We start from the raw sequence: 26,517 nt of genomic DNA, 5'->3' as shown, positions 1-26,517 counted from the left end.
GGCAAGACAACAACAACGGATGGAAACCGAATCAAGGAGACAAGCAATCTAGAACTCAGAAGAAATTTCCTAATGGTCAAAACAGTCCGTGGAATGGCTTGCCTCCATACGTTGTGGGTGCTCCGTCACTGAAGGCTTTCAAGAAGAGACTGGACAGCCGCTTGTCTGAAATAGTATAGGGCAGGGGTAGGCAACCTTGGCTCTTTTATGACTCGTGGACTTCAACTCCCAGAATTCCTGAGCCAGAATAGCTCAGCTTGGAAACCTCTCCCTTTCCCCTCAGTACGGCTGGCTCAGGAATTCTGGGAGTTGAAGTCCACGAGTCATAAAAGAGCCAAGGTTGCCTACCCCTGATCTAGGGTTTCCTGCCTGAGCAGGGGGTTGGACTAGAAGACCTCCAAGGTCCCTTCCAACTTTTGTTATTCTGTTCATCGCTTTTCCTGGGTGTTTTGGTGTGTTTGGTCCGGACCAGCACAAACAGATCTTGCTCTGGCAATGAAATGGCGAGCTTCGCTCGGTCGTAAGCATGCTGACTCTACAGGTAATCCTTGACTTACAGCCATTCATTTAGCAACCATTCAGAGTTACAACAGCATTAAAACTAGTGGCTTATGACCGGTCCTTACACTTACAACCGATGCATGACCAACCAGCATGTCTTTACGATGGTTGCAGCATTTCACGTCATGTGATCACTCCTGTCGGCTTCCAGCAAGCAGAGTCAAGGAAATCTGGGCTCCTTTAACAACTGTGTGTTTCACTTAACAGCCATGTGATTTGCTTAACAATCATGGCAAAAAAGGCGATAAAATCAGGTATGACTCATTGAACAGCCCCCTTGCTTAGCAGCTGAAAGTCTGGTCCCAATTGTCACAATTCGAGGACTACTTGTACATCCAAGCCTAAATCAGAGGCACTCGTGAAAATGAGAAAGAGCAGGAGTAAAACATAAAAAAAAAACAGACCAGAAGCAACTGATTTGAAAATGAAAATCATTGAACAAGCCTGTTACATATACATATATATATATATTTATATTTCTATTAAACAAAAATATTCTCTTCAGTCTTGCGAAAGTTTTTTGTTCAGCTTCCTTTGACCCAACCCTAATTCATCTCCAGCAACTGAGGAAATGACACATTTTGCAGAGCCAAATAAGATCTTTTTACAACTTAAAGCAGGGGAGTCTCCAAACTTGGCAACTTTTAAGACTTGTGGACTTCAACTCCCAGAATTCCTCAGCTTAACTACGCCGCCTGAGGAATTCTGGAAGTTGGAGGCCACAAGTCTTAAAAGTTGCCAAGTTTGGAAACTCCTGACTTAAAAGGAAGGTCTGCTCAATACAGTTTCCCTCCCCCAATTTATGGTTTGACATTCAGGAGAAATTTCCATAAATCTACAGGAGAGGTAAATTAGCAATTCCTTGAAAAGGAAATAGGTTCGATGTCGGGGGATCCTGTAAGCCATAGTTCAAGAAGGCAGAGTTTCTTTTGGAAAAAACTCAGGTGCTTCTTTCTGTACCCTGTTGTCTGAAAATGCCCGGTTCTGCACCATCTCTGCAGGCTGGCATAGAAGGTGCCCGCCTCAAAGACCCTTCCATCCACTTCCTTGTTTCGGGAGAAAAAAACAAAGAGACGGTCATCATTCTGATTCGAGATCCTTTTCCTCTCTTTCTTTGTTCCGCAATAACTTGAGGATGTGTTTTTCAATCACTTGCTGGACTGCAAAGAAAGAAGAATTTTTATTGTTTGGAAAAATATTATTCATATCAGGGGCCGTCAAACTTGGCCCTTTTATGACTCGTGGACTTCAACTCCCAGAATTCCTCAGCCAGGCACGCGTGCCTGGCTGAGGAATTCTGGGAGTTGAAGTCCACGAGTCATAAAAGGGCCAAGTTTGAAGACCCCGGATTTATATTCATCTGTCCACTGCAGAGGAAGGATAGGTACACACAGTCCTTGACTTACAAACAGTTCGCTTTGAAGTTACAACGACACTGAAAAAAAGTGACTTAGGACAGTTTTTCATTATCTGTGATCGTGGCTGCATCCCCCTGCTCACGTGATCAAAATCCAGACGTTTTGGCAACTGGGTTCATACTCCTGACAGCTGCGGCGTCCCTGGATCATGCGATTCTCTTTTTGCCACCTTCTGAAGTCAGTGGGAAAGCCAGATTCACTTAACCACCATATTACTAACTTAATAACTGTAGTGATTCACTTAACAACTGTGGCAAGGAAGGTCGTAAAATGGGGCAAAACTCAACTCGCTTAGCAACGGAAACATTGAGCTCAATTGTGGCCGTTAAGTCGAGGACTACCTATAGTGAGGTGGTTTTTTTTGTGCAATGTGTGCACCTGCCTTTTCTGAGCCTTGACTCTGGAGCAATTTCCTGCGGTTTTCTCAGCAAGATTTTCAGGAGGTGTTTTTTCTTGCCTTGTTCTTCCTAGGAGGGAGAGATTGGGACTGATGCAAAGTCACCAGCTGGCTTGGCGCCTAAAGCCAAACTAGAACTCAAAGGCTCCTGGTTTCTTCCCCGGTGCCTTTAACCACTACCTCAAACCAGCTCTCAAGTAATAATACATTAATTAAGTCCTTTCGAGTTCCTGGTGCTCTCTGAGCTTGGATCTTTTATTGCAGACGTTTCATTATCCCACTATGTAACATCTTCAGTGCTAGAAGGGAGAAGGGTTTGCTCTCTTACTTATATACAGCAGCTCGTCCTGTCCCCATTGGTGGGAGTGTTGTTTTCTTGGTACGCTATTGTTTACTATTTGTTTGTCTCAAGCAGTAAACAACCAAACAGTAAACAATACGCCAATCATGGAGTTACCAGTTCAGACAAACAGTAAACAACCTAATGAAGGAACTACTAAGAATAAAACACAACACACTCAGCAACACTGACAGGGCACTCCTTTCTAGCACTGGTGATATTGTCTAGTTCAGGGGTAGGCAACCTTGGCTCTTTTATGACTTGTGGACTTCAACTCCCAGAATTCCTGAGCCAGCCATGCTGAGGGGAAAGGGAGAGGTTTCCAAGCTGAGCCACGCTGGCTCAGGAATTCTGGGAGTTGAAGTCCACAAGTCATGAAGGGGCCAAGGTTGCCTACCTGACCTAGTTGAATATCTTGTTCAAGAAAACAACCAAGCTCAGAGAGCACCAAGGGCTCCACTATTCAACCTTGAGCTAAAATATTGTTTTCTATTGGTAATGCTATCCTTTCCCTGCACAGTTTAATTTTTTTTTTAAAAAAACCTGATCGATTTTCTAAAATACTGCTTCTAAAATTGTACCACTTTGCGACAAAGTGGAATTGTAGCCACCAATCATGCTTCTATGCTAGTTCCTGTGATCTTGTGTTGAACAGGCTGTTACGGCAGGGGTCTTCAAACTTGGCCCTTTTATGACTTGTGGACTTCAACTCCCAGAATTCCTCAGCCAGGCACGCGTGCCTGGCTGAGGAATTCTGGGAGCTGAAGTCCACAAGTCATAAAAGGGCCAAGTTTGAAGATTCCTGCCGTAACAGAACATAATATCCAGAAAACCTGAGAACTAGCTTAGAAGGAGAGCGACAGAAAGCAGATCCATATAACACGTTGTATTGCACTCTGGTTCGAAACCAAATGAAGCTTTTCACTGGATTTCAGTCAGGTAACAGGGCTTCAGTTGATGCCTACTCCTTGCAGGCTGGCACTACAGATAATAATCCTTGACTTACAACCACAATTGATCCTGGAATTATTGCCATATGTCATGGAGGATTGTCCAATTTTACCACCTTTTTTTAGCTATAGTCATTATGCAAACAGTGCCGCCAATGAATCCATTTTCCCAATGGGCATTTTTGCCCAGAAATAGAAAGTAAAGCAAATTTCCAGCAAAAAAAAAACAAAAAAACCATAAATCATGAGAAGAATAGAACTTTATTGTCCCTTTAAAGGTACACCAATCAGCATACGTTAAAATGAAATTTTGTTCCATTTAGGATAACTATTATGCACATACCCACATACATATACAATACACAGAAACATCAGTCTAGTTTGAATGTATACATATGCGTGGCGAGAAAAAACAACCCTGCGAATTTACAAGACGGATGGCCTAAGGAGCAACGTTGTTGCAGAATCTAGTACAGTGATGGCGAAGCTTTTAGAGACTGAGTGCCCAAACTGCAACCCAAAACCACTTATTTATCGCCAGGTGCCAGGTGGGCATGGTCCACTGGGTGGGCATGGCTGTGGTGGTCATGGGAGATTGGGTGGGTGTGGCCAATGTGGGCATGGTCACCTCGATGTTGCTCGTGGGGACGCCTGTGGGGGCCGGGCAGGGTTGGGGGAGATCCAGGGGGTCTCAGGCAGGTGGGGTGGTGGGCAGGAGGCTCGTCCTGCGGGGTGAGGTGAGGCAGGGCGGGGGTGCCATTATCTCAGGGCAAGGCAAGGCAAGGCAGGGGTTGGGGTGATTTCTGCCTGACACCATCGGCCCCTGCACACAGAGGCCAGTGAGCGCATGGGGCCCAACAATGTCCATCAGCAGCCACAGCCTGCCGGCTCCTCGACCGATGCACTCTGGGGCTCTGCAGCCCGCCACCAGTTCAGAGAAGTGCCCACAGAGAGGACTCTGAGTGCCGCCTCTGGCACGCGTGACATAGGTTTGCCACCACTGATCTAGTAGTTCTGCTATAAATACTTTGAAACCTCCTCCCAGAGAGGAGCAACAGAAACAGACTGTGAAGTGGGTGCGTGGGGTCTCTAACAATGCTTTGAGCTTTAAGCACATAGCGCTTATAAGCAGCATAACCATGGGACACTGCACACCGCCATAAAATCGGACCAGTTGCTGAGTACCCAAGATGCAATCATGTGACTGGGTCATCATAACTTTGAATGGTCACTAAGTGACCAATCGTAAGTCAAGAATTAGTTATATCTATAGCTGAATGCACAACATTCCCCAATAGGGGGAAACTGGATAAGTAATACCCACTTCCAGGCTCCTTAAACAACTGAGATATCCCATGAGGGCATCCTTGCTAGAACCAAGCCTCTTACACAGGGAACTGCTTGCATTCACACTTAGAGCCAACCTAGAACTAAGGAGAAATTTCCTGACAGTGAGAACAATTAATCAGTGGGACAACCTGCCTCCAGAAGCGGTGAATGCTCCAACACTGGAAGTTTTTAAGAAGAGACTGGACAGCCACTTGTCTCAAATGGTAAAGGGCTTCCTGCCTGAGCAAGGAGTTAGACTAGATGACCTCCAAGGTCCTTTCCAACTCTTGTTATTATAATTACTAGAAATGTTTCATAGCTGACTGGCTCTGTCTAGAACCCAGCCCTGTTGTTATTCTGTTAACAGAATAACAGAGTTGGAAGTGAACATGGTCAACACTGAGCCAAATTCCCACTGGCCATGGTACATGCGCAGGAACCCTGTATAAGTGGGGCAAAATACCATCACCAAATTGTAACTGCGGGGCCGAAAAACAATCTATTCAACATGCAGGGATGGAGTGCCAAAATAGAACCTGTAATAGAGACTTTGTTGTGCCAAAAGAAACAAAAAAAATGTTATCTAGACATACATTTGTAATTATTTTAGATTTTATATTCCTTATTTTGTAGTTTTATCTCTTGTGTTTTTATCAAAATGTGATGTGAACGTGCTGTACCAGGAGTCTTCAAACTTGTCTCTTTTATGACTTGTGAACTTCAACTCCAAGAATTCCTCAGCCAGGCACACGGGCCTGGCTGAGGAATTCTGGGAATTGAAATCCACAAGTCATCAAAGGGACAAGTTTGAAGACCTCTGTGCTATACAATAAATCTGCTGACGCACTCTGGCTTGCTTTGGCTCTGTCTGGGAAGGTGGGGCTGCTGTAAAAGAATTCCCTCCTCCCCCTCCCCACTTGCCTTTTTTGTGACCCAAAGCCACCGCAAGGTCCATTGGAGTATAGCCAGAATCAGCCTCAGTGGTAAGGTCTGCACCGCGGGCTGAAAACACACAGCAAAAACTGGGTGGGTTACCAGTCCTCATGTCATCGTGGCAAATAATTACAATGAATAACTACATCATAGATGGTGGATTTCACAGCAGCCAAATTGGGAAGAATTTACATTGCAGCTGAGACTTAAATGGGCCGAAATCTGCTTCCATTACAGCAGAGAAGGGTGACTTGCAGGATCCCAGATATAGGTAGTCCTTGACTTATGACCACAATTGAGCCCAAAATTTCTGTTGCTAAGCAAGAAGTGAATTGGGTTAAGTGAATTTGGTCTCATTTACAACCTTTCTTGTCGCAGTTGTTAAGTGAATAACTACAGTTGTTAAGTTAGTTAACACGGTTGTTAAGTGAATCTGGCGTCCCCCATTGACTTTGTTTATCAGGTCACAAAAGGGGATCACATGACCCCGGGACACTGCAACCGTCATAAATATGAGTCAGTCGCCGAGCGTCTGAATTTTGATCAGATGACCGTGGGGATGCTGCAACAGTCATAAGTGTAAAAAACAGTCGTAAGTCACTTTTTTCAGTGCTGTTGTAAGATAGGATAGGATAATAATAATAATAGTAAAGTTGGAAGGGTCCTTGGAGGTCATCTAGTCCAACCCCCTGCTCAGGCAGGAAACCCTATACCATTTCAGACAAATGGCTGTCCAGTCTCTTCTTTAAAACTTCCAGTGTTGAAGCATTCACAGCTTCTGGAGGCAGGTTGTTCCACTGGTTAATTGTTCTAACTGTCAGGAAGTTTCTCCTAAGTTCTAGGTTGCTTCTCTCCTTGATTAGTTTCCACCCGTTGCTTCTCGTCCTGCCTTCAGGCGCCTTGGAGAATAGCTTGACTCCCTCTTCTTTGTGGCAGCCCCTGAGATTTTGGAACACTGCCATCATGTCCCCCCTCGTCCTTCTCTTCGTTAAACTAGACATACCCAATTCTCGCAACCGTTCCTTATATGTTTTAGCCTCCAGTCCCCTAATCATCTTTGTTGCTCTTCTCTGCCCTCTTTCTAGAGTCTCAACATCTTTTTTACATCGTGGTGACCAAAACTGGATGCAGTATTCCAAGGATAACTTTTATTGTCATTTTTTACTGTGGGTACACTGGCACACATTAAAAATGAAATTCTGTTGCCTGCTCTCAAAAGTGTACACATAAAGGTACATAATACACATATACACATGCTATATACATATGTATATACCTGCATCCTTACATATAAATATGTACAAATATTAATCACTGTCCATCTTGTAACTGCGAACGGTCACTAAATGAACTGTTGTAAGTCAAGGACTACCTGTATTATTATAATAGCTGGTTGCATAGTCAGCCAGATGTTTGGGCTGGATTTGGCATTTTATTTCCACCCAAGTCCTTCCTAAAAATCTGGGATAGGCAGATGTTCTTTGATGGTGCTAAAGGCATCATCACCGGATGGAAGCTGTTCCATGTCAAGCTGCTTTTTGCAATTGACTCATTGTGATTTTGTCAATGCCAGTGGCGCTCAAGTGGTGCTCCGGATGTTTTTGGGATTGCACCAAGGCACCTATTATCTGCCAGAATTCCTCCTGACCAGGTCATAAAATTTTGATGGAGCGATTGCCTCAAACCAAAACTCCAGGGACCTACCATTTTGGATGGAATTCAGTCAGTGTTTTATAATCTATAGCAGGGGTAGGCAACCTTGGCTCTTTTATGACTCATGGACTTCAACTCCCGGAATTCTGAGCCAGCATGGCTCAGCATGGAAAGCTCTTCTTTTCTCCTCAGCATGGCTGGCTCAGGAATTCTGGGAGTTGAAGTCCACCAGTCATAAAAGAGCCAAGGTTGCCTACCCCTGATCTATAGCATGCATGAAAAGCAAAACATTTAAACCTCAAAATAATTTAAAAGCCACCCAAAGGCTGCCTTTTTAAAAACCTCTGTGGAAAAAAATATTCTGGCATGGTGGATTAGAAGATCAAGCGTAACAGGTATGTTTGACTTACCTAGCAAGGCCTCAACGCACTTCGCGTGATTGCCCCGTACAGCGTAAAGCAGTGGAGTCCCACCATTCTGTAAAGATGGTTGATAAAGTTAACCCACCGTTGTCTTGATTTTTTTTATTTGGAGGGGGAGTGGTTGTGAGAAGATTGGTGTAACTTTTGCCTCAGGGAAGTTTCTAGCTCACCCTTGACCTCACATTTCAATGAGGTTAATGTTCAAAGCATCTAATGCAGTGTTTCTCAACCTTGACAATTTTAAGGCATATGGACTTCAACTCCCAGAATTCCACAGCCAGCAATGCTGGCTATGGAATTCTGGGAGTTGAAGTCCACAAGTCTTAAAATTGCCAAGGTTGAGAACCCCTGCTCTAAGGGGGGTGTTTCTCAACCATGGGAATTTTAAGATGAGTGGACTTCAATTCCCAGAATTCTTCAGCCAGCCATTCTGGAAATTGAAGTCCACGCATCTTAAAATTATAGAATACCAGACTTAGAAGGGACCTTGGAGGTCTTCTAGTCCAACTCCCTGCTCGAGCAGGAGATTTTATATCAGGGGTCTTCAAACTTAGCCCTTTTCTGACTTGTGGACTTCAACTCCCAGAATTCCTCAGCCAGGCACACTTTTCTGAGGAATTCTGGGAGTTGAAGTCCACAAGCCATAAAAGGGCCAAGTTTTTTTTTAAATAATTTTGTATTTTTCCAAACTCTCCCCCATACAAATACCGTGATATTTATCAGATGTTAATATACATTCTTTTTACATTCATATATAAGATACTTTTAATAAAATGAAATAAATACATTTTATTTATTGGTGTTGCTTGCCCATTTCCCCTTTCACTGTATCCACACTCCTCCTTCTCTACCTTCTTTCTCCCTTTCTTCTCTTCCCTACTTCCCTCTTCTTCCTCTCCTCTTCTCTTTCCTTCACCACTCTCCTCCCCTTTCTCCCCACTTCTCCTCTTCTCCTCCAACCTTCCTACTTCCTTCTCCCCTCCTTTACTCTTTTCTCTCTCCTCTCCTTTCTTCCCTCTCATCCCTCTTCAGATACAAATCAGGGGTAATGTCCGAGCAACTCCTCTCTCCAAATTAAAAGGGCCAAGTTTGAAGATCCCTGTCTTATACCATTTCAGAGAAATGGCTGTCTAATCTCTTCTTAAAAGCCTCCAGTGATGCAGCACTCACAACTTTTGAGTACAAGCGATTCCACTGGTTAATTGTTCTCACCATTAGGAAATTTCTCCTTAGTTCTAGGTTGCTTCTCTCCTTGATTTAGTTTCCATCCATTACTTCTTGTCTTGCTTTCTGGTGCTTCTTAAAATTCCCAAGGTTGAGCAACACAACTCTGAGGTGTAATCACAGCTCTCTCTCTCTTTTCTAAATGCCTTTTTATCAAGGGGGCAGAGTGCACCTGCCCTTAGCTTCTCTAACCAGAGGTTCTAGAACAGCTCCCATAATCCCCAGCCAGCATGCCTTAATTTATTTATTTTATTTATTTATGAGACTTATATACCGCTTTAAGTGCAAGCACTCTCTAAGCGGTGTACACCAGTAAGCAATGTATATATATATATTTAATTGCCCCCAACAATCTGGGTCCTCATTTTACCTACCCCGGAAGGATGGAAGGCTGAGTCAACCTTGAGCCGGTGAGATTTGAACCGCTGACCTGCTGAACACAGTCAGCTAAAGTGGCCTGCAGTACTGCACTCTAACTGCTGCGCCACCTCGGCTCCTATAATGGAACAGTGGGGCCTGGAGTCCAGCCTCTATAGAAGATAATAGGGCTGAAAAAGGCCAGATTCAAATTTTAAAGTTGAGTTGTATTCATAACCCCTTTCAGCCACAAATCTGACTTCAGTTATAGCTTCTTAGTCTCATCTTGTAGGACTATAGCAGTGGTGGCGAACCTATGGCACGGGTGCCAGAGGCAGCACTTGGAGCCCTCTCTGTGGGCACACGTGCCGTTGCCCCAGCTTAGCCTCCCCCATGACCCCCTCCTCCCCAGCAGCCCCCCTGAAGGAGAGTCGCCCCTGAGCGTGGCCCACGCGGAGCAGCGCAGCCAAGGACATGGCAGCCAGGCAGCATAGACAAGACTCCGCCCTCACACCCCATTGTGCACAATTGATGCTGCAGGGCGCGGGCAGAGGGCGTGACCACCATAGCGCTGCTGGGCTGCCTGGGCGATCTGCAGTGGGCTCTGGAGGTGGTGAGTGGCCCTGCGGGCACGCGGTACGGGGGATGGGTGGATAGAGTGGGGACAGGGGCAGTTTTTGGGCACTCGGTCTCTAAAAGGTTCACCATCACTGGATTATAGTGATGATGATGATGATGATGATGTTATGCCTTTTGGGGAGAAAGGTCAACTATAATCAAAATAATCAACAAAACAAGAATATAGGAGAGACTGAATGTTCAGCCCTTTTGGACTTTAGGGGTTGGAAAAAGCAGGTTGGGTTCATACAACACACCTATCAGGTCCGTTTAAGGAACCTGTCTTGATTGGGGCTAGAAAAGGGCAGCTTTAATCCAAAATAACATCACGGCAATTCTGAGTTAATTTACCAAACCTCTATCAATTACGTTATGTTGACCCCAAACGCATTCATACTCTGGGACGGTGTCCAAACTGTTGCCCACTTAATCCCCCAAGAGAAAGAGACAGAGGCGGCTATTAGATCACCACCATCCTGTCTTCAATCTCCCCGTTTTAGAGAAGGTTGTTGAAAAGATGGGGGGCTTGCAATTATAAAGAACCAAAGAGGAAGCAGATTATCTCAATGTTCTTCCATCCAGGTTCAAACCTGGAGAAAGTACCAAAACCATAAATGGTTGGATCAAGCAAAGCTGATCCTATAGGACAGTGATGGCGAACCTTTTAGAGACCGAGTGCTCAAACTGCAACCCAAAACCCACTTATTTATCACTGGGTGCCAGGTGGGCGTGGCCCACTGGGTGAGCGTGGCTGTGGTAGGCGTGGCTGTGGTGGGCGTGGTCACCTCGATGTTGCTCGTGGGGGGACACCTGTGGGGACCGGGCAGGGTTGGGGGAGATCCAGGGGTTCTCTGGCAGGTGGGGCGGTGGGCAGGAGGCTCGTCCTGCAGGGTGAGGGGAGGCAAGGTGAGGCAGGGCGGGGGTGCCATTGTCGCAGGGCAAGGTGAGGCAAGGGCTGGGGCGGCTGCTGCCTGACACTATCGGTCCCTGCACACAGAGGCCAGTGAGTGCATGAGGGCCGACAGTGTCCATCAGCAGCCACAGCCTGCCAGTCCCTTGACCGACGCACTCTGGGGCTCCGCAGCCTGCCACCAGCAGTTCAGAGAAGCCGCCTCTGAGTTGGATGGCCAGCTGACAGCTGAGGAGGCGATGCAGTAGGTCATGCCCAGGAAAAGGAGAGCATGCGAGGCCAGGAGGGATAGGAAGGGGGGGGAGGAAAACCAGGCATGCTGGGATGCATCCAGCCACGTGAGACCTCGGCGAGTTAGCGGGCGGCTGATTGAAGAGGGACAGTTGCCATCTCTGGAGCATGGCACATGTGCTCACAGAGAGGGCTCTGAGTGCCGCCTCTGGCATGCGTGCCATAGGTTCACCACCACTGCTATAGGATCTCTCCGCGGTTTTTGACCCTGTCAATCATTCTATCTTACTGAACCACTTCAGCTCTCCTCCCTCAGTGTCAGTGTTACCCAATCATAGGTGTTGATGTCCACAGCCTTCTCCAACAGCAAGGTGACAATGCCTGTGTATCCTCCTGTGCTGGCCAGGGACAAGGCACTCTCTCGTTCCTTAGCAAGGACATGGGGATCTGCGCCCTACAGAGAGTAAGAGAAAGGTTTAGAGATCGCTCACAACTGCTGCCAGAAATGTTGGCTTTCTAAGGCTGTTGTCTCCGGGCAAGCTTTCGTACCCAGTCTAGCATGCTGCGGACGGTTTCAATCTCTCCGAAAGCCGAGGCCCACATCAGAGGGGTGAATCCTCGCTCGTCGGGCTTGTTCAGCAGATTCTCACCTGTAAGAAGGATGAAGTGGGCAATAGGGCTTGATTGAAATCAAAAGGTTTTGGAGGAGCAGCTTGTAGGGGTTTAAAGGCCCTTCGACAGCCCCATGCGATCCTTAATGGGGGAAGCAGCCCGCTTTCTAATCCTCCCTTGGTGCCCATCACGCTTCCTTACGCTCCGATTTTAAATATTCTTTTCATTAAAAATTAATAATATACAGGTAGTCCTTGACTAGTCTTAGACCAAAACTGAGGCCGGAATTTCTGTTGTTTACGCAAGGCGGTTGGTAAGTTTTACAACTTTATTTGGCCATGGTGGTTAAATGAATCACTGCAGTTGTTAAGTGAATCACAAGATCATGAAGCAAATCCAGCTTTCCACATTGACTTTGCTTGTCTGAAGCCAACTGGGAAGGCTGCAAATGGTGGTCACATGACCCCGGGACACTGCAACTGTTCTAAATACATGCCGGTTGCTAAAGTGTCAAAATAATATTAATAATAATAACAACAACAACTAACGATAACAAAAAAATTGGAAGAGACCTTGGAGGTCATCTAGTCCAGGGATTTTCAACCAGTGGTATGGGTACCACCTGTGGTACATTGGCACCTGGCAGGTGGTACGCGACCATCCTAGAAAAGTGGTAGCGGGGGAGGGGAATGAGCTGAATCAGTGGTAGCACCGCACAAGCCTGAGCGAGAGATGGCTGGAGCTGCAGGGCTGTCAGGGCTCAGCAGAAGCACTAAGATCAGTGCCGCTTTCCAGCTGATTGGCGCTTCTTTGGGGCTGTCAAGGCTCAGTGGAAGCGCCAGGATCAGTGCCAGGATCAGTGCCAGGCTCCAGCTGGAGCTTGGCGCTGATCCTGGTGCTTTTGCTGAGCCCTGAAGAAGCACCAATCAGCTGCAAAGTAGCACTGATCCTGGTGCTTCTGCTGAGCCCAGAAGAAGCGCCAATCAGCTGGAATGTTGCAGCATTTTCCAGGGTCTTCTGATTTACATTCAGATGCTTGGCAACTGATTCATATTTATGATGGTCACAGTGTCCCAAGGTCATGTGAAGTGACCAAAACCTGCTGCAACCACCCAGCAGACAAGGGGAATAAAAACCAAACACCCCACCCCCGCTGCCAATCCTCAACAGAAATGCTCACAACAATTAAAATCTCGGACAGGAGGAAGAGCGCCACTGGGTGGGCAGGCGTCTTGCTCGGCTGTGGCTTGGGGGGCACTTTTTTCAGTGCCATTGTAACTTCGAACAGTCATTAAGCAAACTGTTGTAAGTCGAGGACTACCTATACTTTATCACTTTTTTCCTTTTTTTTTTTTGGGTCATCAAGTTTTTGACACCTTGCTAGGTGACTGGTGGTACTCTGATGTTACCATATCCTAAAAGTGGTACAATGGGTGAAAAGGTTGAAAAGCCCTGATCTAGTCTAACCCCCTGCTCAGGCAGGAAACCCTATACCAGGGGTAGGCAACCTTGGCTCTTTTATGACTTGTGGACTTCAACTCCCAGAATTCCTGAGCCAGCATGGCTCAGCTTGGAAACCTCTCCCTTCCCCTCAGCATGGTTGGCTCAGGAATTCTGGGAGTTGAAGTCCACGAGTCATAAAAGAGCCAAGGTTGCCCTATATCATCTCAGACAAATGGCTGTCCAATCTCTTCTTAAAAACTTCCAGTGTTGGAACATCCACCGCTTCTGGAAGCATTTTGATCACGTGACCATGAGGATGCTGCAATGGTTGTAAATGTGAGGACTGGTTGTCACTTTTTTCAATGTCATTGTAACTTTGAAAGGTCGCTAAACGAATGGCTGTAAGTCAAGGACTACCTGCAGAAGAGGCTGGCAGAGTGCAGAGCAAGGAACCAACCATAGCAGTTTTATTTCTAGGAATGAATCAGTGACCCACACACAAATGCCACTGAAAGGATAGCTAATATTCCACGGTGCTACTTCTACATCCTGTTCAAGACTGTGACTGATTGTGTCCACCATGACAGCCATTTTTGAAATGGGGAAGCCTCTCAAGAGTCGCCATTTTGTGAACTCTGAAAATTCCAGTCAAACCTCTAACTCCAAACAACTACAGAGCCCCAATCTAGTCTCGTTGCCATCCTTCTTTCAGCAAAAATCAGGACAATGGATCCATTTCATCTGCCTCTAACAACAATTCTGTGAGGTAGGTTATATTAGGTTACCCGGTAGACAGGAGTCAAAGGTGGAAGGATGTTTTGAAGATTTCTGTCGTTCCGATCACTGCTGAAATATTTTGAACATAAAACTATTACTGAGTGAACAATCTCCAGGCTGTATTCCTCTAGAACGGTGCTTCTTAAAGTATGGCCCTAGAACTGCTGGAGGTTCCCCCAAGACACTCTCAGAAGTCCTCAAAGTCAAAATTATTTGCCAGCCTATGTTGAAAACTAATAAAACATTAAAATCCCATCAATCAAGCATGAGACTGTAGCAGCGGCAAATGCGTTTTTAATTTTGAATACGGCAAATGTAATTCGGACAAATAAAAACTCCATAATTTTTAAAAGTGAAAAGGGGTCCTGATAGAAAGTTTAAGAAATACTGCTCTAACATAGCTCTTTGCAAACAGAGCAACATTAAGAGGTGTGGACTTCAACTCCCAGAAGTCCTCAGCCAGCATGGCTGGGGAATTCTGAGAACTGAAGTCCACAATTCTTAAAGTGGCTCAAACTAAGACTCTCTAGCACAGTGGTTCTCAACCTTGGGTTAGCACCCCATTTGGGGTCAAATGACCATTTCACGGGGGTCGCCAAACAACGCAGTCCGCCATTTTTTTCCCCTTTTCCTTAGCTGTGCTACTCCCTTTTATTCTATTGGCTTTTGAAAGCCAATAGAATAGACTTTCTTGAATAGAGTCTAATTCTATTGGCTTTCAAAAGCCAATAGGAATTGTCCAGGCTGTCTCTGCCCTGCTGAGCCCGCCAAAAGTCCCATTCTGCAAACGGTGCTGCACCAGTTGAGTAGTCCTTGACTTACGACCGGTTGAGTAGTCCTCGACTTACGACCGGTTGGGGGTCGCAGCATTAAAAAGGTTGAGAACCACTGCTCTAGCAGAAGAGTGAGAAATAGAGAAATTTCACGGCTCACCTTTTCGGAGGCTTTCCTTTAACAAAATCAGTTCACCCTGAGCTGCAAGCTGGTGAATGGACAGAGCTGGGAAATCAAAAGAGAAGACAATGATCAAGACAGCTTAAGGGTGGTTTAAAATGTTAATAAATTAATACATATGAGTGAACTGTTCCATATAATGCGACTGTGAATATTTTTTTAATAATCTAGCACAGGGGTCTTCAAACTTGGCCCTTTTATGACTTGTGGACTTCAACTCCCAGAATTCCTCTGCCAGGCACGCTGGCTGAGGAATTCTGGGAGTTGAAGTCCACAAGTCATAAAAGGGCCAAGTTTGAAGACCCCTGATCTAGCACATTTCAGATTTATTGAGGTATAGAGTTGCTAGTCTGAAAAAAAATCATATTGTGCAATTTTATACTGATTTCAGTGATGAGGAAAGAGCTAAGTGTTATATTTTTAAACTTGTAGAAATCTTATTCATCCCTTTAGCAAAACACACATTATCTCATCAAACCCATGGGACAGAAACTTGACTTAAAGAACAATGAACATTAAAGCTAGATTATAAGGAAACTGAATTTTTCATCTAGTGCCTCGTACAGCGTGTATTTTATTAAGGGAGTACAAATTAGCTCCATTTATTTTGCAACATGCAAGTCAATCCACATAAATTGATGTGACCCTAATCTCTAAATCAGACCTGATTTGAACCATTAAAGTGAATGTTCAAAAAACAACAACTGAGCTGGCCCAGCTTGATTCATCCATATTTGAACTGGTTAATCAATTCAATGAATCAGATGCTGGCAAAAGCCTAGCAGATTTTCAGAACAAGGAGAAAAAAACTTTTTTTCTTTCTTCCAAGGAACTATTTTTTTAATAGAAACAAATACAGTAGTGTACAACGGCATGAAAACTGCAACTTAAAGTGAAAAAAAATGTTTTAAATGTCACTCTTTAATTTTTGAATTTCTTCAGTTAGAGTAGGGGTGTCAAACTGCCAGCCCACGGGCCAGTTGCATCATATACAGGCCGCGCCCACCCCAGATCCGGCAATGCAAAAAAAAGTCATGATATGTGGTGACACGTCACATGACGCAGCGAGTTTGACACCTGTGAGTTAGTAACTGCAGTGAATCCTGCACTGGCAAGGGGTTGGACTAGATGATCTCCAAGATTCCTTCCAACCCTTACGTTCTATGATTTTGGAGCTTCATGTTAATGAGCTGTGTTGCTTTATATATAAGTACTTGCATGAACTGTGAACTACCCTGAGGTTTATGAACAACTACGAAGCTATAAAGTTTATAATAAATAAATACAATTTCTCAGATAAAATATTTAAAATAATATTTGAATGCCTTTTGCCTTTTGGTCTTCTACTCCAACAGGTTTTCCTCTCTCTGTGCTTAATTTTGACAGCTGGAATCACATGACCTAAATGGGTTTGCTTTTATGACACAGAAAAAACTCACTATCCAAAGTGGCTGGCAAGGCAGAGACTTCATTGCCACGTTGACGGTTTGTCAGGGTACTGGAACGCTTCAGGATCCCATCTGCATTTTGAGAAATAAAAGAAAGAGAATCTTCAGTTTATTGACTTGTCCACAATTAGCGAGATTCACATGGGGCTTGCTAAGCTGTAGCCTTGTTTTAGGGCCCCAGCTGAGTTCATCCAAGATACACTAAGGCAGGAGTATCCACAGGGTGTGGTCAAAAAAGTCAAAATGGCTACCACAGAGCAACTGAAGCTTTGTCTATATGTGGTGGTCATGCTATTGTGGCAGCCATCTTGACTTTTTTTGACCAGTCTACTGCTCTAAGGCAACGAACTGTAGGAGAAATAAAAAGTATTAAATTAATGCCATTTTTGTTAAGAACTAGCTTTTTTTCCAGATATGTCCACCAATCTTTTGTAGAATTCAAACTGGACACATTTATTCCATGTGTCAGAGAAGATTCAACAAATGAACTGTTCTGTGATCTTTTGGCCAAAGTCAGAGCACAGAAACTTTCCATCCAGGTGAAATCTGCATCTTTTCTCATTACATTTATGCAAGGCACTCAACCACTCCCAAGAATTATAAACTATATCCTATTGAATTAAATGAGGTTTATTTTTCAGTGAGCAGAGGATTGCAGTTTAAATTAAAGACACAACATTCCACTACTCAGCATCTTCATAATTCCTAACTTAACTTGGATACAGGTACTCCTCGACTTAACAACCATTCACTTAGTGACCATTTGGTGTTACAATAGCAATGAACAAAGTGACCTATGACTGTTTTTCACACTTATAACAATTGCAGCATCCCCATCTGTCAGAGCACGGACAGTCTTATTGCGCTGAGATAATTCAGGAATAAACACAGTAAACAGTGGTCTATATTAAATGGTGACTATCTTACACTATCTACAATATCTGGAACAATATACATACATGTGGTATACAGCAGGATTAAACACACAGCAGTTACAGCAAGAAAACGGAAGAGAGAGCACACATCTGCTGAGCCTTCCCTTTTATACAAAGCTCTTAAAGAGACACAGATCCTGCTTGCTCTTAAATAGACACAGACCCTGCTGAGTCATTCCCATCATTACATCTTACATTACATCAGCTGGTTATCTTTTAAATCATTACCCTGACACCATCCTCACATGATCAAAATTTGGCTGTTTGCCAACTGGCTCATATTTATAATGGTTGCAGTGTCTCAGAATCATGTGATCCCCTTTTGCGACAAAGTCAATTGAGAAGCCAGATTCTCTTAGCAACCATGTTACTAACTACAGCGATTCACTTAACAACTATAAAATGGGGCAAAATTCACTTAACTGTTTCACTCAGTGACAGAAATTTGGGGCTCAGTTGTGGTCATAAGCCGAGGACTACCTGTATCAGAAGAATGAAAAACTTCCATTTTTTCTTCTAAAAAAAGCAGAGATTTTTAGAAGCTGAATTCTGCTGCATCCCCACATTCAGACTTGAGCACGTACCATTTAAATCATCCCCAGCTTCTGTGTATGGAAACAATTGCAGGTTTATTATTGTGTCCTCCTCCTCCTCCTCATCATCATCATCTTTTCTGTCACTAGCTGAAACTTCAGGATCCCTCTGGATGGTGGCTTGGATCATTTTAGTATTGCAGTGTTGTTATTGTGTCTGCAGGGCTGTCGACACTCTGAAAGTGAAGTGATGCACTGAATGAGATTGTAAGGAAGCCTCCGACGCATGGTGAGGGCAGCATACCCAGCAGGATAGAAATGCAATTAGCTAATGGATGAAGGAAGGCATCACACAGAGACCAGCTACCGATTAGCAATTGCCAAAGAGAAAACAGTGAAGCAATTCCAAACAGGAGCAATTTACCTAAGCAGGAGAACTTGGTTTGTAGACGCCATTCTCAACTCACCCTTCTTTTCTTGGGGGACTTCTTGAATCCGGTTTAGAAGGATGGATTACCGAATAATCAAAGCATGATCTCCGCAGTCCCCGCTTCGATGGGAAATAACGTTAACAAACAGCCTTTAAGGCCATTCGTTCCTCTGATGCAAAATGAAAATAACTTTCTCTTCCCACAATGCATCTGAAGCGCTGGTTATTTTCAAAAAGCACCCGGCTGGTGGGCCCTTTAAGAGTTTACGGAATTTTATGAATGAACCGACGGAATTTGCACCACCCACCCGACCAATTTGCACCACCTACCCGACCGTGTGTCAGGAGGGGGCGGAGCTGCTTTCCTCCTGACTGTTTAGCCTTAAAGGGCCCCCCTTCTGTTGGTTTCTAAGCCCAGACCAAAGTAATGTGGTCTCGACTCTCATTCATCAAGCAAAAATTAATTCTTCCCCGTTAGATTTCGGATTGCGATGCAGCTATTAAAAATAAATGTAAGATATCCGGGGCTGGCTTGATTCCCTTAGTTAAGAATAGCTAAGGAAAGTAAAAGTGATCTCAAAACAATGATAGACATATACTGCATTTTTTCCTCTGTGTAACTATATAGTTCATGTCCTTTCCTTTCTTTTCCATGCCCTTTCTTTTCCTTCCTTCCTTCCTTCCTTCCTTCCTTCCTTCCTTCCTTCTTCTTCTTTCCATCTTCCTCTTTCTCTGTGACTTTTTCTTCATTTAGGAAACTCAACTAAAACTAACCCCCTAAAACCATCTGACACATTTTAATCCTTTTTAAAAATTATTTAAACAGTTAACAAATTTTAAATAAAAGTGATCATACTGGCCATGTTCTTTTTTCAAGGTCTATTTCTTGCCTTGCAAAAAAAGTTCAATTACTGTCTCTATAAAGGCTGCATTCACACAACATGTTTAACTTGGCTGCTGCTTTTAATCCATTTTCTGGATGTGGCTAATCCAATGTCAAATTACCAAACAAGTTGGGTTTCTAAGTCATGCTAAGACAGAACGAAACCTAAACAAATCTTCAATTTTCCATGCTTAACATGAGCAAACAGCCTAAATGCTCCAGGTAGCATATAAGAAACCAGCATATAAGAACCACAGCACTAAAACCAATGTGGCATAAAAACAATAAATACAAAAACTGAAAGCACAAGAAACAAACCAAACATTAAAAAATTTAAATCTTTAGAAGACTATTCCATGATTCCTGGAAGAAGATCGCTCTGCATTCAGGGGATTGTATATTTTTCTATTTTCCTAATTAAGACAAAAAAAATTGCACTGGACTCTTGTGCTTGGTTTTATAAATCACACAATCAAAACACATAATGCCACTGATCGCAGCGGGATTTATTTCCAGGATCCACTGACCATGTTAGTGAGAAAGCCTCATGGAACACAACAGAAAAAAAGAGTATTTTCATTAAGTACTTAGGGATTGGTGACATCCATTCATTTTGAAAGGGAAACGCTCCCTCATAAGCCTTGTCATCTTTTTAGGCCTGAACGTCGGCACGGGAAATCCGGGCATCAATAAATGAACAAATCCTGACGGATGAAAGAAACGCTATACATTCCGCACCGTTTTGATTTTTTTAAAAAAAAAACAGCAAGAACCTTTCTCCTCAGGCGGTGTTTCCACACAGGTACGTTTCTGACGATACACCCAGCTTTCCGGAAGTTGACGTTCGGCTGGAGTTCCGCCCCGGTTCTGCAATCCGCTTTTTCTCACGCGGGGTCGGGCTCGGTTCGGTATCATGGAGGAGGCTGAAATGCAGCTGAAAGTGAAAAAGGGTAACAATGACGGCTACTTCCGGGTTATGTTACACTAAAATAAGTCCGGGGAAGAATAGAGAAAGGGGCGCTTATTCTCTCCCCGCGCCTCTGGGTTGAGATTTGGGTGTTATTGTAGCAAAAGTAAAACTGGTCACAGATCTGGAGTTGGTCTCTGGGATCCATGCGTGGACAATTTCCACCTTTCGGGTGGAATTCCAACCATTTTTATTTTAATATTGAAGAAAATAGCTCTGTTTCAGTATAGAGCAGGCATCTTCTCCCAAGCTAGAAATAGGGACAAGGCGGTTCTGTTGCATTGAATGAGAGATTTCATTTTTATTGTTCTGGTCTGACACTGTGCAGGCGTTCTCACCCAAACTGGGCTGGTTTCAAACAAGCTAACTGCAGTTGCAGCTGGTTAATGGATGGATGGGAGACCACAAAGGAATTCCAGAAAAGTAGGCTGACTTGAGAGTACAGAATGGCAATGGCAAGCTAACTGTTGTGTTGTTGCCAAGAAGTTCTTGTCAGAATAAAAATGTAATAAGGGGCCCTTGGTGCTCTCTGAGCTTACTTGTTTTCTTGCAGACATTTCATTATCCCAAACTAGGTAACATCATCAGTCTAGCACTTTTGATATTACCTAGTTTGGGTAAGGAAAAGTCTGCAAGAAAACAAGCAAGCTCAGAGAGCACCCTTATGTCAAACCTGAGCTACAAATATTCTCCTTTATTAAAAATGTAATAATACAGCTTACATGATGCAATGATACCTCTAACACCATCAAAATCAACATCTGCCTATCCCAGGTCCTTGGGAAGGACTTAAATAGATGAATAAAAATACTAAATCTAGTCTACACATCTGGTTGACTGTGCGATGAACCATAACAACTTGAAGTATGAAAGATTCACATCCACCATTACCCTCTTGGATTCTTATTCAGTTTTCCAATTTCATTTCTCTCCTTCTGCCTCAATGTTCATCTATCATTCTGAAGCAGTTGCAGATTTTAGACTGCCATCCTACCCTGACTTTTTTTTCTTGCTTCTGGTTAGTTTTTATACTTACAAATTTTATCCAAGCCTAGACATCCCTTTCTTGCACTGGTGGCCTGAAATCATGACATGTATTATCTGAATGAACCCTTTTTTCCCTCCTGCTGTGGAAGCAAAGCTGTGAGAAAAAAATATGCTTTCTTTTCTTATAGTGACAGACAAATTTACAGAAAGCATGTATGTCCTGGCCAATGAACCTTCTGTTGCGTTGTATCGGCTTCAAGAGCATGTCAGGCGCTCTCTCCCAGAACTGGCTGAACATAAAGTAAGCTGTGATCTGAACTGTAAATGAGAATGGATATAGTGTTATTCTTAGAAAGTCTATAATGTAATAAACCTATTCTGTTACAGACCAGACTTAAAGGCTCAGATTTTTAGCTATTCCTCCATATTTTTTAATTCCTCATAGGCAGAAATGTAATATATTAGGGGAAGGGGAAGGGAAAATGGACATTTTTTCACGATATGTTAATTTTCAGTGTGCAAAGATCAGGCTAATGTAGAGGCAGCTATGAGAGGTGGGTATATTAATGCACATCTGCTAATTGAAGTTTCCAGAGCATTTTCTGTAATGAAGAAGTACTGGTCTTTAAAGCCTGAGGATATATATATATCTCCTTTTATCAGTTTGTGTTTGTTACATTGTTAAGAAGAATGTGGGAGTCAGTAATTAGGCTACTCCTGAAAAATAAATTAAGCCAGATTGAGAAGTAACAAATCATCCTTTCACAATCTATTGGTTAAGTAGTTGTGGATCACTTCAGAATTGTTTGGGGTACAACTGGTTTTCTATATCGACTCTGTCCAGTTTCAAGGCCATGTTTGGGAGAAACTCAAAAATATCTTACCTTAAGCTGCATATTGGGAAGGAGAGAGTGGTGGGATTCAAATATGTGAATAACTGGTTCTCTGTGTGGATGCCACTTCCAGAAGTCCATTCTGGGCCTGGGCAACAAAAAATTAACTACCGGTTCTGCCAAAGTGTGCGAACCAGCTGAATCCCACCACTGGAAGGTGGCGCAGCAGTTAGAGTACAGTACTGCAGGCCACTTTAGCTGACTGTATTCAGCAGGTCAGCGGTTCAAATCTCACCGGCTCAAGGTTGACTCAGCCTTCCATCCTTCCGGGGTAGGTAAAATGAGGACCCAGATTGTTGGGGGCAATGTAAATATACATTGCTTACTGGTGTACACCGCTTAGAGAGTGCTTGCACTTAAAGCGGTATATAAGTCTCATAAATAAATAAATAAATAATTCCCTTCTGGATAATTATATTAGAGAAAGCTCTGTCTTCACGTCTTCTCCTTGACCTCTTGGTTTCCCTTTGCTCTCTTTTGAATCTGTCCTTGTTACTTAACTGCATTGTTAATTCTCTCATTCAGCATTAACTAAACAGTGATGGGAGAAATCATTCTCACATCCTTCAAAGCAATGGGAAAGGAGTTGTGTGAACTAATGTGGAAAATGGATAGTACCTAGATAGGATATGAGAAAAAGTGACTCTTAAAAAAAAAAAGTGAATCCTTTGCTTGACCAAAGCCATCATATCTGCTCTTCGTCCATGCTTTCCATAATGTGGTTCACTTTAAAAGATATACAGGTAGTTTTCAACCATAATTGGGACCAGAATTTCGGTTGCTAATCAAGGTGGTTTTTAAATGAGTCGCACCTGATTTTAATCACCTTTTTCCCCCACAGTTGTTAAACAAATCAGTCCAGCTTCCCCCATTGACTTTGCTTGTTGGAAGCCGACCTGGAAAAGTCGCAAATGGTGACCACATGATTCCGAGGTGTTGCAACCGTTGTAATATGCTGGTTGCCAAGTGTCTGAATTCTGATCACATGATCTTGGGAATGTTGTGAAGGTTGTAAGTGCAACAACTGGTCATAAATCACTCTTTTAGGTGCTGTGGAAACTTTGAGTGGTCTCTAAACAAATAATTGTAAGTCGAGGATTACTTGTAGTGTGAAAAATATATACGCATTCTGTAAAAACCAGAGTCAAAAGCTTAAAGGAAAAGTGAACAAAGGTAAAGCCCCTTTTTTTTCACTTTGCAAGAAGGGTGACAGAAAGTGCTGGAACGTTTTATAGCAATAACAATAGTACTTAGACCAGGGGTAGGCAACCTCGGCTCTTTTATGACTCATGGACTTCAACTCCCAGAATTCCTGAGCCAGTTATGCTGACTCAGGAATTCTGGGAGTTGAAGTCCATGAGTCATAAAAGAGTCGAGGTTACCTACCCCTGACTTAGACTTATACACTGCTCCATAGTGCTTTACAGAAGTTTAACGAGTCAGCCTATTTCCCCCAACAATCTGGGACCTCATTTTACCAACCTCGGAAGGATGGAAGGCCGAGTCAACCTTGAGCTGGTCAGGATCGAACTGCTGGCAGTGGGCAGAATTACCTGCAGTACTGCATTCTGACCACCAGGTCTCTTGTGCTTCTACCTAGCAAAAGATCAGCTGTCCTTTCTCTTTGCAGGCTGACATGCAGAGCTGGGAAGAACAGAGTCAAGGAGCCATTTACACCGTAGAATATGCCTGCAGGTGACTGCCCTTAAAAACTTGTTTTTTACCATTCTAACCCCTGCGATATACTCTTCTCTCTATCCCTGTTCCTGGATTTCTGAGGCTGGGACACTCTGGATCCCCTTTCCCCAACTCTTGTAATTCTAACCAGGTGCTTTCCTTCCTGTCCAGTGCCATCAAGAATATGAAGGACAGTAGCATGTATTTCAAGAACATTGAAGGACTCCTTAGACACGCCATTGCCGTAAAAGATCGGTTGAATTCTGCACGGAGGTAGCTCTGGAGATCCAGGTCTGGGAAAACTTCATGGTCATCCTCTCTATTTATGGAAAGAAGCTTCAGACGCCAAGGGGAAGCCATTCTTCACGTCGATGTGACCAAGACACATTTATATTAACCAGTCTCCAGGTTTAATCATTTTTTTAACATCAATAATTAGTTAATTTAAAAAATTACTCTAAGCAAAGAACATATGTTAGCAATACTTAGTTTCCAAGGAAGAAACACTGCAGGCAAGATTTTTCTTGCTGTGTCATGTGCTTGTACAAGTGCTGGGGTGAGACAGGATTGGCTTCCCAGAGGAAGAGGAGAGGGGAGAGAATACATTTAAGAATCCCATTATATCGAGCCAAACTGTTGGTCCATGTAGCTCATGATTGATGGCAAGCTAATCACACCTCTCCTGAGCCTCAGAGGTGCCAGCTGTATTTGAAAATTCCAGATTTTCAACCCAGGACCTCTTCTACTTGTAAAACGGGTGTTGTGCCTTCTTATTGGCTGCCCATTCTTCTCCCAGTTCTACCTGCTTCATCTTATCCTCTCCTTCCCTTTTCAAGAAATTCCAAGTGACTGTCCTTCTGTTCTCACGGTTAAGCTAGATTTTGTCATCTCCTGCATTTGTCCAAAAAAAGGAAAGCAATCTTAGATTTAAGACGATCCCCTACCCCACCATACACAAGGAAGGCAAGAGAAAGGAAAGCCTTGAATGCTTCCACTGTTTTATCCTTAGCTGTCTTAACAGTCTCAGTTCAGGCAGAATTATTCAGAAAACCTAGTTTTCCTATCAGATAAATACATATAAAGGATTTCGGAACGGTAAAGGGGTTAATTGGTTAATGCAGCCAATCTCCTGGGTTGCAGAGAGCAATATTATCCTACTTTGATCCTGAGCACGCTCAAAGACATTCTGTTTTACACACAACTCTGCTTCGCTGATGTGAATCCAGTGGGCTTCTGGTTCTGTATAAAGGGAGAGTTTGCCAGACCTTATTTATGTCTCTGGTCAGCTATCCAAGGCCTGCATCAATGCCCCCATCCCGTCCTCCATCAGCTTTTCATGGTCTCCAGAGCACCCTCCAATCCCAAGGGGTGAAAATCAGAGATTCCTTTCTTACTCTTTCGAAGTGGGAAACACAACACACAAAAAGTGTAGGAATCCCCGAACTTGGATGAATATAATTAAAAGGGAAAATCCATCCCAAATCTAGGGGGGGAAATACCTTTAATACTCATGACAGCTCCCTGCCCACCCTAGTTCTTATCCTTCCTTCCCCCCCTCCCCAAATAACGAATGCCAACTCTAGCCAAGGAACAAACTTCCATTTAAATCAGGTGATCACTCAGAATTTGGAATTATGGGATAATATTCCTTTTTTCAGCAACCGCACAAGGAATTTGAGCTAAGCTTGATATATGGTCTTTGTTATTTATACTGGATTTTTTTTTTAGTTTTAGGGTTAGGAGGGAAAGGTTTTCAAAATATTCACTGACATTTTACTTTTAGGAATCTTTGCAATAGCTTTGCAGGGTAAATCCAGATGATGCTCTTCAGCCATTATTATGAGGATGGAGAGATATGAATTTTCTCTCTTGTACTGAAATGGAAAATTCTGTTGAAATTCCGAGTGTCATTTGCGTATGCCAGCCCATGTTTCTCCTTGTACATGCCTACATTTCATTTCTGGCTTATATGAACGTATGGTAATGGTTCTAACTAAATCACTAAAAAGCGTGTCATTCATGACTTGAAGTGAGGTCTTGTTACGGATTTTGGCTCTTGCGAACCCTAATCACTATCGCTTTCTGGATGGCATACAAACTGTGGATGTTGGATTCACAAACTTGATCTGATGTTGCTGTTCCGGTCTTCACTGTAATCAGAAAGTCTACCTACCCTTCAATTCAGTATAGATAGTCCTCAAGTTCAAAGCTACAATGGGCTCCCCAAAACTATTTGTAACTCAGTTTTGAAATTATGGCCGCCTCACACCCGTACACCCCTGCGGTGATGTGATCGTATTCTGTACACTTGGCAACCCGCTCACTTTTACAGCTCTTTGCAGTGTCCCATGGTCATGTGACCATGGTTTTTTATTTTTTCAAATTTTGCTGATTTCCAGTACTTCCAGTTTCTGGCCCCCAAAAAAAGACCGTTGGGTAAAATGGATTCACTTAACACCACCACTACAAAAAGGTTGAAAAATCGGGTCTGGCCATGTGATGCCTCAATGTATAACTATAATTCTGGGCTCAGTTACGGTCATAAGTCAAGGATGACCTATATAACAGTGGTCTCCAACCTTTACAGTTCGATGGACTGGTGGAAGCAGCGGGGGGGGGGGAGAGAATATGGTTT

General features: G+C 43.5%; 2 protein-coding genes and 1 long non-coding RNA gene across 7 annotated transcripts; 2 read left to right on the top strand and 1 right to left on the bottom strand.

The window, feature by feature from the left end:
• Nucleotides 1-975: 975 nt before the first annotated feature.
• Nucleotides 976-20,269, bottom strand: RFXANK (regulatory factor X associated ankyrin containing protein). Of its 5 annotated transcripts, none has more exons than XM_039318930.1 (9): nucleotides 20,132-20,269; nucleotides 18,097-18,281; nucleotides 16,569-16,649; nucleotides 15,109-15,174; nucleotides 11,893-11,993; nucleotides 11,672-11,797; nucleotides 7,992-8,058; nucleotides 5,917-5,997; nucleotides 976-1,721 (listed from the first exon to the last, which is right to left on the bottom strand). In XM_039318930.1, the coding sequence occupies exons 2-9, from the start codon at nucleotides 18,233-18,235 to the stop codon at nucleotides 1,642-1,644; spliced, it is 741 nt and encodes a 246-aa protein (XP_039174864.1). In that variant the 5' UTR covers nucleotides 18,236-18,281; nucleotides 20,132-20,269; the 3' UTR covers nucleotides 976-1,641. The 5 variants fall into 5 exon arrangements, with proteins under 5 accessions (XP_039174864.1, XP_039174867.1, XP_039174866.1 ...); XM_039318933.1 differs by lacking the exon at nucleotides 20,132-20,269 and adding an exon at nucleotides 19,946-20,091; XM_039318932.1 differs by lacking the exon at nucleotides 20,132-20,269 and adding an exon at nucleotides 18,470-18,749.
• LOC120296893 lies at nucleotides 13,785-16,684 on the top strand. Its single transcript, XR_005553607.1, has 2 exons — nucleotides 13,785-14,164; nucleotides 16,516-16,684. It is a non-coding gene; the product is annotated as an uncharacterized LOC120296893 (long non-coding RNA).
• LOC120296892 (BLOC-1-related complex subunit 8-like) lies at nucleotides 20,138-25,911 on the top strand. The gene is made up of 4 exons (XM_039318935.1): nucleotides 20,138-20,308; nucleotides 21,501-21,613; nucleotides 23,836-23,900; nucleotides 24,054-25,911. The coding sequence occupies exons 1-4, from the start codon at nucleotides 20,272-20,274 to the stop codon at nucleotides 24,157-24,159; spliced, it is 321 nt and encodes a 106-aa protein (XP_039174869.1). The 5' UTR covers nucleotides 20,138-20,271; the 3' UTR covers nucleotides 24,160-25,911.
• The last annotated feature ends 606 nt before the right edge of the window (nucleotides 25,912-26,517 follow it).

Source organism: Crotalus tigris, unplaced genomic scaffold (genome assembly GCF_016545835.1).
Source record: "Crotalus tigris isolate CLP2741 ecotype Arizona unplaced genomic scaffold, ASM1654583v1 scf7180000021690.217554, whole genome shotgun sequence".
Classification (NCBI taxonomy): Eukaryota; Metazoa; Chordata; class Lepidosauria; order Squamata; family Viperidae; genus Crotalus; species Crotalus tigris.
Note: the sequence above shows the minus strand (reverse complement) of the source record. Positions and strands in the feature narration are given on the sequence as shown.